This window comes from Pimephales promelas, chromosome 13 (genome assembly GCF_988280905.1).
Source record: "Pimephales promelas chromosome 13, fPimPro1.hap1.1, whole genome shotgun sequence".
NCBI classification, from domain to species: Eukaryota; Metazoa; Chordata; class Actinopteri; order Cypriniformes; family Leuciscidae; genus Pimephales; species Pimephales promelas.
In genome coordinates this window covers 30,091,291-30,109,064 of record NC_142781.1, presented here as the reverse complement: position 1 = coordinate 30,109,064, position 17,774 = coordinate 30,091,291, and the positions used below count along the sequence as shown (strand labels likewise).

Below are 17,774 nucleotides of genomic sequence, written 5' to 3'. Positions count from 1 at the left end.
TAGCAACCTACAGAAATCTTGTTTATTAGGCAGTTGGTCATCAACTAAATTTGTCAAAATTTTAATATTTGAAATACAGTTAAATATTGGAGGAAAAACTTTACACAAAAAATAGAAATGTTGCATTGCAAACAAAAAAAAGCTAAAGCACTAAAATTATTGAGTGAAAATAAACTATTAATAAATAATAAAATATAACCAGAATATCTAATCGCCGTTAGATGACTTATATTAGATGAACTTATATTAGAAATGTTGCAATGGCAATTAACTGAAATAGGTTGAAGTTTAAGCACTAAAATTGCACAAAAAATAAAATAACAAAATAAAACTGAAAAAAGAGTAATATTTAAAAATAATAATAATTAAACAAAAATGACTAAAATATTTTTTTAAATATAGAATATAGGCTATATATATATATATATATATATATGCATATCTACTCAATATTAGTTGAAAAACAAACTAATAGAAATGTTGCAATGATAAATAACTGAAATAAGTTAAAGCTAAGCATAAAAATTGTTGACCGGAAAAACTAAAACTTAAACTAAAACTAAAAAAAAAGTAATATTTAATAATAATAATAAATAAATCACAAAAAATTAACCCAAAAAATTTAATTAAAAATAAAAAAAAATAAAAGGTAGTTCAAAATATTTATAAAATCTATAAATCATACATACATAATGTTAAAATTATACTGGACCAAATGTCCAATAATGACCGACAGGAAACAAGGAGCTGGCTTAAGTTCAGGAAGTAGTGAAGCTGTGCATAAGGTCAATTACTTGAGCGAGAATCAGTTCCTGCCCTCAGAAGAGTGAAAGCAGCGAGATGAACCACGTGACCTCCTGGTAAGAATGCATGCAGAGCAGCTGATAAGTTTTATTGAAATAATGCCATCATATCTCAGCATAAACTATTTAAATCCAAAAACAAGATGCTGTATAACATGACAAATACAGTCTGAGAACAGCTAAAGCATCTAACAGAAAAAAAGATGATCCCAGGACTCGAAGTTTTTCAGAGAACTAAACCATACGGTATCCCATACAGCAGTAGCAGACATGTTTTTAGTAGGGAGAGGGGGAACCCGTGACGACCAATAGCTATCGAGTGTACCGTCCACCTTCTGCCCTAAAGGACAGAACAAAATGTCTATCAAAGTGCAAAGTACTTAAAGAGACAACCAGTCGTGCTTCACCTCAGTTTGATGTACCATCTCAGGAACAATGAGTTACGAAAGACATACAGAACTGCTGTGGCTTTATATGGCAACCATATTTGTGAGAAATACACTGATGGATGGGTAATACAAGCATATGAGACAAACTTTTAGAGCCAGAGTGAACAATACTGTTTCATTGCCATGTGAGAAGAACGTTTTGGTAAATCATTTCCGGACAGCAGAATGCAACAACTTATGCAGATGTATGCATCTTTCTTAAAACCCAGTTAGTCAGCAGGACATTAAAGGTGAGCTGAAACTGATAAACAACACATTCAGCAAATAAAACGCATAAAATCAGCAGGTGTTGTATGCGATTAACGTGACTAGCAACACAACTGTTCATGCTAACGGGAAAAGTGCTTTCTGCTGCTTGCTGTACATGCGACTTCTTTCATAGGCACGGATTATTTCTGTGCAAAGCGGACGTTTAAAAGAAAGAAAGAAAAAAAAAACACTTTTACAATGAAGTTGAATTTGTTAACATTAATTAGTGATATCACGAACTAACAATGAACATGACGTTTAATCTAGTTAAACGTTAATTTTCACAAATACTAATACATTTGTAATAAATTAAGTTATATAAATTAACGTTGGTTAATGTTTCATGAATGACAAGTAACGGTATACTCATAAATAAATCGCGTACACAAATATTACGCACCCCTGAGAAACTTTGGGCTTGCTTGCAGAAGCACAGAAATATTAAATAAAGTTTTTTCCGCCACCCCATCACTTTCATCACAAGTTTTGTGAGTGAACACAAACTTTCTCTGGCGAACGCAAAAGCATTGAATATAATATTTCCTCCCACTCCCATTTTTTTTAACATTACCAAGTTCATGATATCTACTATATATATAATAATGTTAATGAATTCAACCTCATTGTTAAGAGTTACGCAAATATAATAATGACATAAATTTACCAATAAACAGCACACTGTGATGCACTTCTGATCGCGATGAGAAATTACAATTCCTGCTGCAGTCTTACATGCACTGTCATTCCTTCGTGGCACTAAACCTCTGTAAACGCTCTGTGTTCTAGTAGGATAAGTAGAACATGCTTTTTTTGGCAGAACAAAAGCTTCGCACAAAACGCTCAATGACGAATGGATGTAATGGTTGGATAAATGCTGATGCGGAACGTGATATAAGCGTTGTGATTGAAATATAAACTTGGCAAAGCGAATCAATCTCCTTTCGGTGCTACATGACTCAAGATATGCGAAATACTGCTTCAGATTGTAGTTTAGAAAATGTCTTTGACTGTATCTGCCACAATCAATCCAAATCATTTCAAAAAACAGTGTATTTTTCCAGCGAGGCGGTGTGTTAACAAAAAGATAGTACCCCAAAATCTTTAAATAACAATAAAAATAATCAATATAGTCCATTTCTGTAAGTTCGTGGGAAATTACATAAGACGCTGTACACAATTCATCTTAATCAATGGGAAACGAACGATCAAATGACAAAAAAAAAACATTTTGTCAGGAAGGCATCAAGTCTATTTAGTGGACGAAACGACTAACTTGCTCCTGAAAGCGGTCTCGTAAAGATTTCCCTTTAGAAAACCAAAAATGGAGCAACTCAACATTTAAAGCGTGGTGGCAGAGACATTCAAAAGTTCAGTTCGGCCGCCCGACGCGCTTAGACTTTAAGTAGGTCCTCGTCGCTGTCATCAGGGTCTGGCTGGGCTTTCCTCTGGTTTCTATCGCTGTATCTGGTCTGATTTCTGCTCCGTGTGTCCACCAGGAGCCCAACCAGATCCTCATCGCTCTCTGCTTTCAGCAAAGCCGACTGCAGCCGCGAGGAAGAGGACGATGAAGGGGCCATTCGGACCCCTGGGACCGTGAGCACCTCGTCCTCGCTGTCCTGTTCGTCCAGGGAGAAGGAACGCAGGGCGTCTGCGCTGACGGGTTTGGTGGTGATGTGACCGTTCTCTTGAGGCTCCCGCGTGGGCGTCCCGTTCTCCTCCATCAACCACTCCATCTCATCTTCACATCCATCCTCATCGGTGTTTATCTAATGAGAGAGAGGAACAAAGACAAGGAGGGTTAAGCATAAACTCGTTCTGTTCAACTTGGACTTGTTTTGAAATGATAAGGTAATGAAAGATAATGAAAGGTAATGATAAAATTTTAAATAATAATATAACGTTACCCTGGAGTATTTGTACGACACTGGATTTCCTTTCTTGAAGCAGCTTGACATTTTCTGCATTACAAGTTGCCTAAAAATATATAAACACATTTTAAGGAGCTCAAGTAGAAGTACAATTCCTATATATATATATATATTTATATTTGCTGCTCATGAAACAATTTCTATTATTATCAATGTTAAAAACAGTTGTGTTGCTTAATATTTTTGTGGAAAACCCTGATACTTTTTTTTTTTCAGGATTCTTTGATGAATAGAAAGTTAAAAAAAAAAACATTATCTAACATTATAAATGTCTTTACTGTCACTTATGATCAATTAAAGCATCCTTGCTGAATAAAAGTATTCATTTCTTTTTTTTTTTAATGTAGCCCTCAAACTGTATTCACTTTATAGCCCTTAATCCTGTAATTGTGGACAAATGTGGGCACAGAGGACTCAGGTGTGATCCTAATTTTTATTTACTATAAATGTTATATCACTGTCTTTGATAGTTTTGTCTATCCATTTATGGTGTTTTTTTATTTTTTATTTTGGGGGTATTTTTGAATGTATTTACTTCAAAAAGTACCATATTTTCTATGTAAATTATGCTTATTTTTATGTTTTATTTTTTTTTAACTACATTAAAATATCATTCCAATAAGTTCTAAGAGCTAAAACCTAAAGATGGAGTGACTTTGCTGTCACCTGGTGTCTTATTTTGGCTTATTTTACAATGCTCTAAATTACAGTTTTTCCCAATTACATTTCTATGGGTGCCCATTTTTGACCCAAATACAAGATTAAGGAGTTTTTTTTTCACCCACTTAACATTGTAGAATTGAGTTTAAAAAAGTGTGTGTGAAAAGTAGCCAAGTCTTGTACCGCTCAGATCAAGGGAAGTATTTTTTAAAAATAAATCAAAACTATTTTGCCCACATTTGTCCAGAATACGGTTTTAGGGTTAAGTTGCATTTACCTCCTTTCTCGTTTGTGCAGCAAGAGAACAAGCAAACAGATTGTGAGCACAACCAACAGCAGGCTAAGCACCGCCCCTAAAGCCTGACTCCGCCCAGACAATCCGGCATGCTCCTCCCCTCCATCAGTGCTGTGCGGGTCCATGGAGCTGGATGAACAACAGGAGAACCAACGTACTTTACCCAAACTTCCTTTGCTAACATATCTCTGTCAGAACTGCCTGGAAACATGTTTCGGCTTTCTGATACTCACAAAAATGTACAAACGGTGGAGGTGTGCCAAACAAACAGATACTGGCAGCCATCCGATTCCAGCAAGAATTCTGGGAAACCCTCTCCTGCTGTAGGGCTGCAGTGGAACAGGATGGCCGAGGACACGTTTTTGGTTTTGTCTCGCCCACATTTAGAATCAGACACTACCAAGACTTCGAGGTTTCCACCTGACAACATGCAACATGCCAACAGTTACAACATTACAGAAATATTTTTCCCCCTCAAACTAAACTGTTTACAGAAAAATAAGTAACCTAAACTTAAAATATATTATGAATAATATATTATTAAAAAAATTCACCCTAAGTGATGAAAGTGGACTTTCGATTAATTTGCTAATTGTAGTCAAATAACTACAAAAAAAGACCAAATATTGAAAAAGTTAAGAAAAATCATCCAAAATATATTTTAAAAATATTTTTTTTGCCATTTTCATGTCACAAATAGAATAAACAAAAAAGTTACATTTTAAACAAAAACTATTTCATATTTTAAAAATATAAATATTTTTGCAGTTTTGGTGTTGTTACAAATGAAACATTAAAAGAATAAAAAGAAAAAGAAAACAGATTTTTAAAAAATATTTTCCCGGTTTGTGTAAATAAATAAACAAATAAATAAATAGAGGAGGAAATAAACCCTTCCTTGCCTTTCATCTGTCCCAACATGCCGAGCACTACTCACATTTTGTATTTCCCGACATGGTTCTTTATAAAATTGCTCTTACCTTCGATATAATAACTGGCTTTGCTGGAAGAGCCAATTTGTCGGTGGTAACTGCTTTTAATCTTGACCTGACAAATATTGGCCCCCAGGCAATTGGAAATGGAGCTGTCGGTGATGCCAGATAGCTGGATGTGGTAGATATAGCGATCTCCATTGGAACGTATGTCTCCTGTGGCGTTGTGGAAACTGGGGACAGATAAAACACGGTTTATCTCATGCACATAACTAGACGTCGTGTGGTGTAGTTGTAGGCTCTGTATTAAAGCGGGAGAACTGAGAGAGAGCATGAGATGCTCACCGGTAATAAAGCGCCCCCAGGCTGAACATGGCTCCTGTCTCTGGGATTGTGATGGTTCCATTGACCATCTTGACTTCCTCCTGCCGTACAGCACATGCAGATCGAGTCTCCCACTCCACCCAGAACTCGCATGCAGTTTTATCCTCTCTAAAAGACACCAAGGCAAAAATATGAATCTTATTTACCTACCTGAGAAGTACTAAAGCCCTGTAAAAGTACATTAAAACTACAGACCAGATTCCCAAAGGAAACTTTATAAATATGTATACATGTTTTTTTCATATATACAAATGATTCACCTGTGCAAAACTTAATTTTTTTCTAAATTCAAGTGCCCTCGTAATCTTTAATCAAAATAACTCTCCCTCCCTCTTGTAGTGACATCTCTTCTCTTCTCTGATGACGTGTTAACTGGCACGAGGGCGGGACATCCCGTCACTCACACGAGATCCACCAATAGCAAACCACAACCATTCAATACGTTCTCGATTACCAAAATCAAATCCAGTCCTACATTTTTCTCGTTTGAGCTGGTTTGAGCTGGCCAATTCATGCCAACAGATTTTAAACACCAACACCACAAGTTAAGAATCCATTCAAGCCAAGTTTCTCATAACTTACTTAAACAGTAATTTTGGATGGCCAATTGTGCTGCCACACTTCAGCTGTATGATGGTCCTGGCTGGTTTTTTGTTTCCACACACCTCGTCACCCTTGGAATAATTGACCAAGATCTTTCCATCTGGAGAAAATACATGCTGATTAGAAACCAACAAAGTATAGCCTGGGAAAACCAAGACAACTTTTGGCAAATTTAGATTTGCTCTGCAAGTTAGTCTGGCAAAGACCTCATTCAAGAACATTTCCAATCTGTCGAAATCGCGGCACCAATCAGAAACGTTGGGGCGGGCTTTATACGATAATAATAGCACAGCGACATTTCACAAACATTTTTTTATCGTTGAGACTGTTTAAATTCTAATATTGGCTTATAAGGGAATTGGAGGCGGAGTTAGTGGTGCTTAGGAGGCTGAGTGCTGAGTGTTGACGCGCAATTACAAACGCAGAGGGAGCATGTGAATCCTGGGGAGCGGTTCTAACAGACCAATCACAGCGCTTGCGGTACGCGTAGTATAGGTGGTTTGCAGTCACGTGATTGTGTTGACGCGCGGAATGCAGATGGAGGGCAAGCAGTGAAGAGCGCAATGGACGAGATGGAGGAAAATCCGTACTGTACTACTTTAGACGCTATTACAAGAGAAATATATCAACAGAAAATCGAAACATATGTTGGAAGTGATCCTTACGTTATGAAGAGGACCAATTTTCAACTGAATTGAGATATTTGCCTGCCATCGAGGCTGTAGATATCAGCAACTAACTCTTACAGACAGTGTTGGGAGTAACGCATTACAAAAGTAATACATTACAGTAACATATTACTTTTTGCTGTAACGCAGTAGTGTAAGGCATTACTAATCAATTTTCAGTAATATTTTACTCGTTACATGTTCAGTGAGGCTTGTATTACAGTTGTATTACAGTGTATTGTCTGCTTTTATTTCTTAAAGGCAACAGACTATGTGAAAGTTTCAGAGCAGTCTTTTAGTGCCAGTTCAGAGCGGTCGCGTCTGTAACATTGTTTTTTCCTCATAAATGCGAACACGAAAACTAAAATAAAATGAATATTTTAAGTTCTATGGAGACTGGAGAGCCGACCCTTCCTCATCCGATTTGCGCAGTGTAATTAACAGAATTACAAAAAATATATTTTACCTCCTATTTTTTTGTCACGCATAAATGTGTGTCTTTTCCCTAATATTAAAAATAAAACATAGACTGATATTTGTCTAATGTCTGGAGTCCTTTAAGGAAGTAGCCTATATACGTTTAAATACATGTATTTTCTGAGAATTTTTATTTCAAGTTTTGACTGCAAATGTCATCATGTCCATAATGCTGGACTTCCCCAATTTTAAATAATTTATCCTCAACTAGTTTTGTGGTGTAGGTCTACGTATTTTATAATGTTAACTTCAAATAATACTAATAGCCTAATTTAAAGATAAGGCAGCATTGGATCTGGACGGTAAGGAGAATAACGCTGGAGTTGGAAGAGGTGTGTCGCGATTCTGTAGGTTCGTGGATCTGGGTCGTGTGGCGAATCGCGATTTCGGTTTCATATTGCATATCGTTACAGCCCAAAAGTTAAGTTCTGCTTAGTTATTTTGGTGAAAGTAACTCAAAAGTAATACATGAGTAATGTAACGCATTACAATTCTGAGACAGTAATATTGTAAGGTAATGAATTACTTTTAAATAACAGTAACTAGTAATACCTAATGTATTACAGTTTGGAAGTAACTTGCACAACACTGCTTACAGACATACTTTGTGTAACGTACCAGTTTCCGAACTTTGTAAAGTCAAACAGCCACATAAGTGTATTTAAACACCTGAATAATGTAATTATAAGCCACATAAATAATGTATTAACTCACATTTGATGAAGTGATCACTGTACACACACACACACCGGCATTTCCCATTCGGCTCCTCCCGACCGCAGACGTAGGTTTGCAAGGCATTTTTCCTGATGTTTTTCTGTCAATTTCTTGTATTTTCCCCCGTTATGAACAACAACTTTTGGCACACGATAAAAACTCCTCGTGGTTTGATCGATTTGAGCAACCAAAAACAACGCAAAACATAGGCATTTTGAGTGTGTTTTAGTGCTTCCTAAATATAGAAATTCACTTCCTGCCCTCCATCTGCATTTCGCGCCATGGCAACGCAGGACACCACGTGAAAACAAGCTATTGATGCGTTGTTACATTTTTGGAGAGGTGCACGTCAGGGTACACGGTATACACACAGCCTACGGCGTAGCTACGGCATCAGTACGAAGTAGAAGTATAAATAGGGCTTAAATATATACTCGACGCGTCCGCATGAGCGCGAAGGTGCGCGTGGCAAAAATGGCACGTTCGGTGCGCAAGACCGGTGTTTGTCGAAAAATGCTACCGTAGCGCGAATCGATCACAGAGAATGTTGATTAATATATGAAATACAATTGTAATACAATTCTAAGTTATGTGTAGCTACTGTATACTGTAGACTACTGTGTTTATTTCTATAACAGAGAGAAAAGTAAAAATTACTTTTCTTAGTAAAAAAACTTTACTTAGTAACTGAAACTTTCAGTTATTCTTGTTCAGCTGGCTGACCGTACAAATATTCATATGGTAGTCAGCGTTTTTTAAAGGGAAATTACATTAAAACACATGAAAATTTACCTTTTGTTTAAAAAAAAAAACAAAAAAAAAAAAACTGAGTCTGCACATGCGCATAACCAGTAAGTAGCAAATCTCGATGGGTAGCATGAATCGTCAGAACACCGGCAAGACCATTTCGCTTGGCTAGCTTTATGCACTGCTTTTTTGTAACAGCGAGTATGGCGCTGCGTCCGTGGATGAACGAAATTGCAAAATTCATTGCAAAGTTTTTTTTTGTTACGGTTTATTTACTGTGTGTGATTTATTTAATGGAAAAGCACATTCACTTCAAGTTTTCTTGCTGTGAATTTTAAATAAACGTAGAGCAAATAGCTAATCAGTGTCTGCTCGTTTATTCAAACCTAGTTGTTCTATTACAGACGAACGTCGCCGAACATTCTCCTTCATCGCTCTGATTGGTTTTAGGTCTAATGCCCAGAGGCATTTGAGCTACGTCCGTTGCTGACGCCCCTTTGGAAATGATTTGTCTATGAAGCTTTGACAGACATTTACTCAGTTACAAATGAGAATGGTTCAGTTTTAACCGGACTAAACAAAGTAATAATTATGTCAGAGAAGGTTTAAAAGAACTTACCAATTAACTTCATGGTCTGCGTGTGCACACGGCCCAGAGTCTCTGTCTTTCCACTGGCACGTCTGCGACACACAGCGGCATCCGCTGCACAACCTGACTGGCCTCCATGGACGGCCTGGCACAGATTGAAGTAGTAACTGTGGGAACAAATTGTACATTGCTGATTAAAGTTCTACTGATTTGAAAGAGTCACACAAAAAGTTCACAGAGAAAAATAAATACTTGATTGAAACCAATAATTGGTAATTTTTTAAAAACTTTTATGGCTTCAAATTATAGGTCAATATAATGGGTTTTTTTTAAAAAAAGTGCAAACATGTTTCTTATAAATTAGTAATGTATTTTTTTACATTGTATATACTTTCGGCCACTCTCTAGACACTATAACAATCAGGTATTGAAAATAAAAAAAAATTATTTAAGGATATTACCTTTGTTTATTTATAAATGTGTATATTTAGGTTAAATTTTACTTACCGTTACTTTATTATAATTATTAATACATGCAACAGGGTCAAATGAAATTCAACAGAACAAAGGGTGTAAGACTCACGAATCTCCCCCGTGGCTAAATTTCCACGGTTCTGTGAGAGAAGAGAGAGTGCGCAGGTCGTAGGTCTGGTGTTGTGCTGCCAGCTTGCACTCCATCTTTTTGGGTGGGCACACAACATTCGTCTTCCACTCGAAGGAGGCAGAACACCCTTGGGTTTCACTGCTCAGCTTGGGTAAGCCACGGCCCCCCTCTGGGTCACACGAGAACAAAATGGACGATTGATGCTTCCCTCTGACTGCAGTGAAAAACACACACAAAAATAAAAATACCTTAACACAGCCCTTTTTTAGTCAAGTGCAGACAGCGTCAGTAACACATTTCTTATTCAAATCTTTTAAAACACATACAATTTATAGGTATACAATACAACTTTTGGCTCTTGGGTAGATTCCAGAACAAAAAAACAAAACAAAAAACATGCATTTTGCAAAAGAAAATTGTTTTGGATGAGCTTCGGCTCCGTGTGTGACCGTGCGGATGAATATGACCCTTCCCAATAGATAATGCTTTACAATGAACTCTGTTAAGAGAGCTACATTTGGCAATTTATCTGTTCAATAAAATAATTAAAAAAAATAAATAAATAAAAATACACACATACATACATACTCACATACATATATATTTGTTAAATATATAATCCCTGTTTGCTTCATCTCCAAAAATCTCTTACATTCATTCTTCAATTATTTATGTATTTTTTATTCAGAAGAATATTAATATTTACTTTATTTTTCTTCCCTAACATGGAACTGAATCCATTAATTAAAAAGAAAAAGATGAATGAAAGCTGGTTTTACATCAATATAGCTGGTCCAGTTGCTTTATCCAAAACAAGTACATGTATTTTATGAGGTTTTAGGCTGCCAGGGATTCGTACCATCAGCGCAGTCTTCCCATTTCTGATCTTTGTCATAGTTGCTTGTAGTTGCACACCACTTCTTTCCGTCAGTCCGGCCGTCAGTTGTGCAATCAGTATAAGTCTTGCCCAGGTAATTAAAGGGGAAAACGCACAATTCACCTTTAACTGTAACTGAAAAGACAATTAACACAAATTGTAATGATTTAGAGAAAAGATTAATTCTTCCATCTTAGATTTTGAGCTTGTTTGATTGCAATGCATTTTGGAATTGCCTTTACTATGAAACATTTACTTTGCACCTTAAAAAGCACCACAATTAAAACACCTTATGCCTTAAAATGTGGTTTAGTTCACTGTGTTTTTAGAGCGATTCAGTGTGTCTGTCTTACTTTGAGGACAGGTGTCTCCTCCACTATACCGCATCATCACATCCTGCTTATCCCTAATGTAGGTGAGGTTCATGACTTTGCTGTTCCCATATGAAGCCGCTGAGCCAGTGGAGATCAGACATACTGCGCTGTCTTTACATCTTGTGTCTGTCACAGTCCCACACACATTGATTGCAAAGGTGCCAGAGCTTCCAGAAATCTAAAAGACACAATAAAGTGAGCTCCAGAATCATTCTTTTGCTATCATGCACCAATAAACTGACAAATTAAGGTGTTATATATATATATATATATATATATATATATATAAGATATATATATATATATATTTTTTTTTTTAATTTATGTATATATATATATATATATTTTTTTTTTTTTTAATTTATATATATATATATATATATACACACACACACACACACACACACACACACAATACCGTTCAAAAGTTCGGGGCAGGTAAGATAAGTTTTTTTAAGGAACTTTACTTTAATTCAGCGAGAATGCATTAATTGATGACTAACAGTAAAGACATTTTTAATGTTGCAAAAGATTATTTTTAAAAAAAAAAAACTGTTCTTTTGAAATCTTTATTCAGTTAAGCATTCTGAAAAAAGTATCACAATTACCACATAGGGCTGTCAAACGATTAATCGCATCCAAAATATAAGTTTGTGTTTACATAATATATGTGGGTGCACTGTGTATGATTACATTATATATATATATATATATATATATATATATAAAAAATACACACATGCTTTTTAAGAAATATTTTCATGTATATACATTTATATATAATTTATATTATATATAAATATATTAAATATTAATAATATTGTTTTCTTAAAGGTGCATTGCGCAACTTTTCATGTTAAAAATAGCCGTTTTCTAACCCATACATGCTTAAACAATCGCCTGATGGGCTGAATGAGCCCTTCTTTGATCACTGCGATCGCCTCTATAATCCTGTACAGTGAAATATATAAGAGGGATTCGGGCTCGAATCGGAGACTGGGCGTGACGTCATGCGCGTTCACGCTCGCCTGGCTATGTCTGGCAGGTTCGTGTAGCTATTCGCCGCCGTTCTCCGTATCAGAGAAGACAACTCGAGCGACACAACTCTAGTCAGCTTTCCACAAAAGTAGACGATGGATTCAAAGGGGCTGTTTACACCTGGTCACTTCATGTGTTTTCTGTGATCGGATAGCTATTCGATCGTGAAAAGACAAGGGTGTAAATGCCCTCCGAAACGCATTCGAGACGGATTTGAATCCGATCGCTCTTGAGGACGTGGTCTGGGCCGCATTCCAGACGAAACTGGACAAGTGTAAATGCATCTGGCTGTTGAAACCAAGCTATAGGTTATGTCATGTTATTTTAGTCATATATGACGACGCGCATCACCTCAGATGAGCATGAGCCCCTTCATCAAGTCAGCGCCGAAATCTATCGCAAATCAAAGTGAAAGTAAGTCGCAGACGCTTAACACTACCATCTTCATTAAAAGTAAAGAAATGAACTGATCTTACCAGGCCTGTTGCCGATCTCTTATTGCCGTCTTTGCTGATTTCGAAATTAGCCGATGATAAATAAAATCCAGCTCATATCTGTTGCTTTCGGTGACGTGCACTTCATTTAATCTGTATATGGCACGGAAAGAGACCGGCTTGTAGTTCATTACAAACCCCAACGCAAACTCCACGTGAGACAGAAAATAAAACTTCAGTCTGTCCAGTGCCATGCGTCGGAATAAGACGAGAGTCGACATCGGGAAGCTTTCAACAAACGGAGAGATCTCCGGTCGGCTCTAGGGCTCAAACGGGTCCTATACAAAGTGATAACTAAACGTGTTTCCATAATAATTCAATCATAAGTGGATACAGTAAGCACATGGAGATCGATGGAAACAAAAACCGAAGTTTTCTACTATCCCCGTTTCCCCCTCTCACACACATAAGTGTGTAATTTACTCGAATGCCTTTCCTTTCATATATTTTAAATGACTTGCAGATTTATTACTGGATTACCTCATTATGACTGTAACAAAAGATGTGTGCCGCACAGTGTGCTCCCTAAGGTTATAAACAGCTCGTGCAAACGTGCGTATGTGTGTGTGTGTGTGTGTGTGTGTTCCTCCATGAACGCGCACAGCTCTGGTTGCAGTTTCGCTTGTCGCCAGAGGGGGCGTAGTTCTGCAAAAACTCAGAGACTTGCGTTTAGCTCCTTTAAATATATATACAAGCATGTGTGTGTGTATTTATATATATAAAATAATTATACACAGTGCACCCACATATATTATGTAAACAGAAACAAAAACTTTTATTTTGGATGTGATTAATCGCGATTAATCGTTTGACAGCCCTATTTCCACAAAACTATTAAGCAGGACAACCGTTTTCAACATTGAAATTAATAAGAAATGTTTCTTTAGCACCAAATCAGCAAATCAGAATGATTTCTGAAGAATCATGTGACTAAAGACTGGAGTAATTCAGCTTTGACATCGCAGGAAATTACATTTTACAATTCAAATAGAAAACCATTATAACTGTGATCACATTCATGCAGTCTTCTTTCATAAACATTACTATTCCAAAATGTGGTGTCTGTAAGGTTTGTTAGTATATTTATTTATGTTTTCTGGAAAAAAGTCTCTTGTGATTACCTGAACAGGCCCTGACAGCGCTGAGAGGTCAAAGCTGTAACGTAGTTCGGAGACGCTCAGACGGCAGCCTTGCGCAGTGACGGTCTCCGGGCAAACCACAGGAGTGGCCCACTCGAACACATACATACAGTCCTGTGCCCGGATCATCTGAGGAGAACCCTGTTCGTGGAAAATAAAAACACTTACACTCATGTATTTACAGAAACAAATACCAAAATGATTGAATTAACAACAACTCGGTTGAAGTCGACAATTATGACTCCAACTAAGGTTTTTGGGTTGATCTCTTACCAATTCTGCCCCTATCTGGCAGGTAAAAATGATCTTGGAGGAGTAGTTGGAGGTGTGGTCAGAAGGGCATATGGTGCTGCTGGCAAAGGTGATCACCACCTCGTTGGTGTTGGTGTTATAAAGAGGAGGGGAGGTGATTCGTCCGATGTCCTGCACAGAAAGGAAAAGCCCACACTGAATTTAAAATCTGATTCAAACATATCACTATAGATTAGGGTTTATTCAATAGCAACCCCTGGTACTTCTGTATCAGTAATGAAAAATACTTCATGACATTATTCCTATTCATTTGACTGATAGAAATTGTGACATTTAAACCTTTTTCATCTAAATTGTGACATTTAAAGTGAAACAAGTTATGCATGCGAGACGGCTTTTGTAGCATATTGGTCATTAATTAAACTAATAATACTACATTTTTATGTCTATGATGTAATTGTGTCTAATTAATAGAATATTAAGCATGAATTAAATATTTATGACTGTATAGCTTCTGTGCAAAAGCTGATAAGCATGTCGAGCGCAAATTCGTGATGTCACGATACAAAAATGATAACTTTGTTACGATACCCGACTAAAATTTCATAATACCAATACTGAATCGATACCACAGCAAAACTAAAATAACTAATAATCGTATAAAATGACAACTTAAAATGTTTACGTTTTATGAATGTATTAAAAAAAACAGTATTATTAATTATATTATCAATCATATTCGCTAAAATTACACATTTCTAAACAGGTTGGAATGGGGGTGGGTGATATGAACAACACCTTATGTAATGATATGAGTAATTAAATTTAGTTTTTAATGTCATTTTATCTCACAATATAGTTATTTGATTTTATCTTAAAATATTATTTGCCATTTGCTAAACGATTCAATGAATCAAGCCAACTAATGTGGTTCATTTTCTTTCTTCACCCAATCTTTTTATATATATATAAATTAAAATTTATTTAAATTATTTTATAAAAATTATATAAAAAACTGCACTGAAAATACAGGTATCGGTACTCAAATTGGTAAGTAACAAAAATTCAAGTATCAAAGTATAATATCAGAATTGTTTAAGAAAAAGTGGTCTCGTGCCTCCCTACAATAAACCATCTTAAAAAAGCAAGACAAGTGTAAATCACTGCTCATGCGTTTCCTCACAATTGGTTCTCCATTAACAGGGTCCATGCACACAGCGGCGCCTGGAGGACAGTTGACCCCTGGGATGGGGTTGAGGGGCTGGCAGATGTTAATGTAGAAGTCAGGAGACTTATCCTTGTCTACATCTTCATTGATAGCGGTGTAGTAGCCAGTGAGATGGATGAGAGGACTCAGGTCAATCTGGTTGGTTCCGTTCCAAACGGAGCACTTCACCTGCAGAAAAGATGCACTAAATATGATGCCGGTTCAAATGAAGCGAGGTTCAGGGGATTGAAAGACTTTTAAAAGACTTTTACCTGTTGTTCGCAGACCAGAGGGGTGTGCCAGAAGAAGAAGTGAGCGCAAGTGGTGTCATCCGAGTACACCAGCACGGGCTCATCCGTGCCTCCTCCCTCAGACTTGCAGACGAAGCTGAAGACGCTCTTGTGTTTGAGGGAAGGGTCAGCGGGGCACGGGTCTCCATCCTCATAGGTGAGCTCCACCACCTGATTCTTATAGACCAGCTTCCTTGTGGCGCGTCCAGCATTTATGGCCATCGAATTGCTCTTGATGCACACACCTGCAGCAAAAACAACATCTTAAAGAGCAACTTAACATTTAACCAACTTTTTTTAGTTAATGATCTGTAAGAATGGATCTTTATTAACAGTGTTGTAGTCGAGACCACCTCACTCGAGTCCAAGTCGACACCGAGACCAGAGAGAGTCGAGTCCGAGTAAAGACCGAGTCCATGGAGAGTCGAGTCCGAGACCAGAGACGGTCGAGTCCGAGTCGAGACCGAGACCAGTGAGGGTTGATTACCTAATTTACTTTTATTTTCTTAGAGAAATCCTTTTTTTTTTTTTTTTACTGAATTTACTTAGAGTTTAAAAAATATGATCAGTTTAGGGTAAAAAGGCCACATAGTAGGTGGTGTTAAAAGTAATTTTATTACAATTTGTCATGCGCAGTTGCGCACTAGAAAATCACCAATCACTGGGCGTGTCAATCAATTTAAAGAAATATTTTATTAACATACATTAATAATCATGAAAAATATTTTGAATTGAACTCGAGTGGACTCGGGAATAATTCCGAGTCCTAAAAAAAAAAATGTTCGAGTACGAGTCAATTCCAAGTCCAAATGGACACGAGTCCAAGACAAGACCAAGCCCATTAAAATATGGTCTCGAGACCGAGTCCGAGTCTCGAGTACTACAACACTGTTTATTAATACCAGTCATTGATTCGAGTAACTTTTTTGACATTTGTTTATAAAGCGTTTTATTTCTACAATATATGGTGTAAAAACGTCTTAGTGCTGCCCTCTTCAGGTTCAACGGTGGCTACTGCAGTTGAATTTTCCTATTGGATGTTCCGCACTTCGTGACGTACGCAGGTTTCAGCTCACCACGTGAGCTACGCCCTTGGCAGTATAAAAACCATCTTGTGTCGTCAAAACCACTGTAGGGAGTCAGGAATTGGAATTGCGAGTATTGAAAACGATCAGTGTTTTAGCATCTATTTCGTCCCCTCTATCTCGGCTCGGGTCTGCCCACTTTTTCAGCATTTTCAAATATTGCCAGTGGGTGGAGTCAGGCTCTGACCAGGGGTTTAGTGACCCTTTAACATTACCATGTGAAGTCTTTGTTTTTGCTTAAATGTATAAAAACAATTATTCGGTTCTCACTGAAACAGAAATGCTGAGCAAAACAAAGAATAATCTAAACTAATTGTGTCTGTCTATCCATCCATGATTCAGGGACAGACAGCAACAAGCGATAGATGGACTGACGCCGAAGTCCAGGCAAGTTGTGTTCATACCTCAGCCTCAATCAGGGTTCATTAAGATTTTTAAGAGTGAAATTCAAGCACAGTGGCAGAGGTCCTTTTCAGGTGTGGGTACAGGTGAATAATCAAGGCTTCAGGGAATCATTAGATGTACATTATATGCAAAACTACTGCCATTACTCCAACGGAAAAAAATCATTTTGAATTTCCAGCTGTCATTTATACTTTCTCATGAACTGTTGAAGATGGTCCACCATGATCCACCACTCAATCTTTTTAATCGAGAAATAAGAAAAATATCAAGCATTTTCAAGGATAACAATTCTAAATTCAAGCACATTTCAAACCTTGAACACGGTTCAAATCAAGCATTTTCCAAACTCTGTGCGAACTCTGCTCAATGATATATTATGTAGATATATTATGATGATATATTTCAAATCGAATTACTTATATGTGTCTATATTCCATCTTTGTTATCACGAAACCCACAACACGCAACAAAAACACAGCTCCGATCACGGCGTCCTCCATTGTCCAGT

General features: G+C 37.0%; 1 protein-coding gene across 1 annotated transcript in view; it reads right to left on the bottom strand.

Annotated features, from left to right (window-relative positions):
• Positions 1-861: 861 nt before the first annotated feature.
• Positions 862-17,774, bottom strand: part of igf2r (insulin-like growth factor 2 receptor) — a 39,542-nt gene continuing 22,629 nt past the window's right edge. The window contains exons 33-47 of the mRNA XM_039692661.2: positions 15,759-16,021; positions 15,463-15,675; positions 14,301-14,450; positions 14,010-14,168; positions 11,336-11,534; positions 10,965-11,117; positions 10,085-10,319; positions 9,532-9,668; positions 6,283-6,403; positions 5,662-5,808; positions 5,365-5,549; positions 4,618-4,804; positions 4,367-4,513; positions 3,406-3,475; positions 862-3,267 (exon numbers count right to left, since the gene is read on the bottom strand). Coding sequence (XP_039548595.2) covers positions 2,893-3,267; positions 3,406-3,475; positions 4,367-4,513; positions 4,618-4,804; positions 5,365-5,549; positions 5,662-5,808; positions 6,283-6,403; positions 9,532-9,668; positions 10,085-10,319; positions 10,965-11,117; positions 11,336-11,534; positions 14,010-14,168; positions 14,301-14,450; positions 15,463-15,675; positions 15,759-16,021 — 2,741 coding nt within the window. The 3' untranslated portion in view covers positions 862-2,892. The remainder of the gene's footprint in view (positions 3,268-3,405; positions 3,476-4,366; positions 4,514-4,617; positions 4,805-5,364; positions 5,550-5,661; positions 5,809-6,282; positions 6,404-9,531; positions 9,669-10,084; positions 10,320-10,964; positions 11,118-11,335; positions 11,535-14,009; positions 14,169-14,300; positions 14,451-15,462; positions 15,676-15,758; positions 16,022-17,774) is intronic.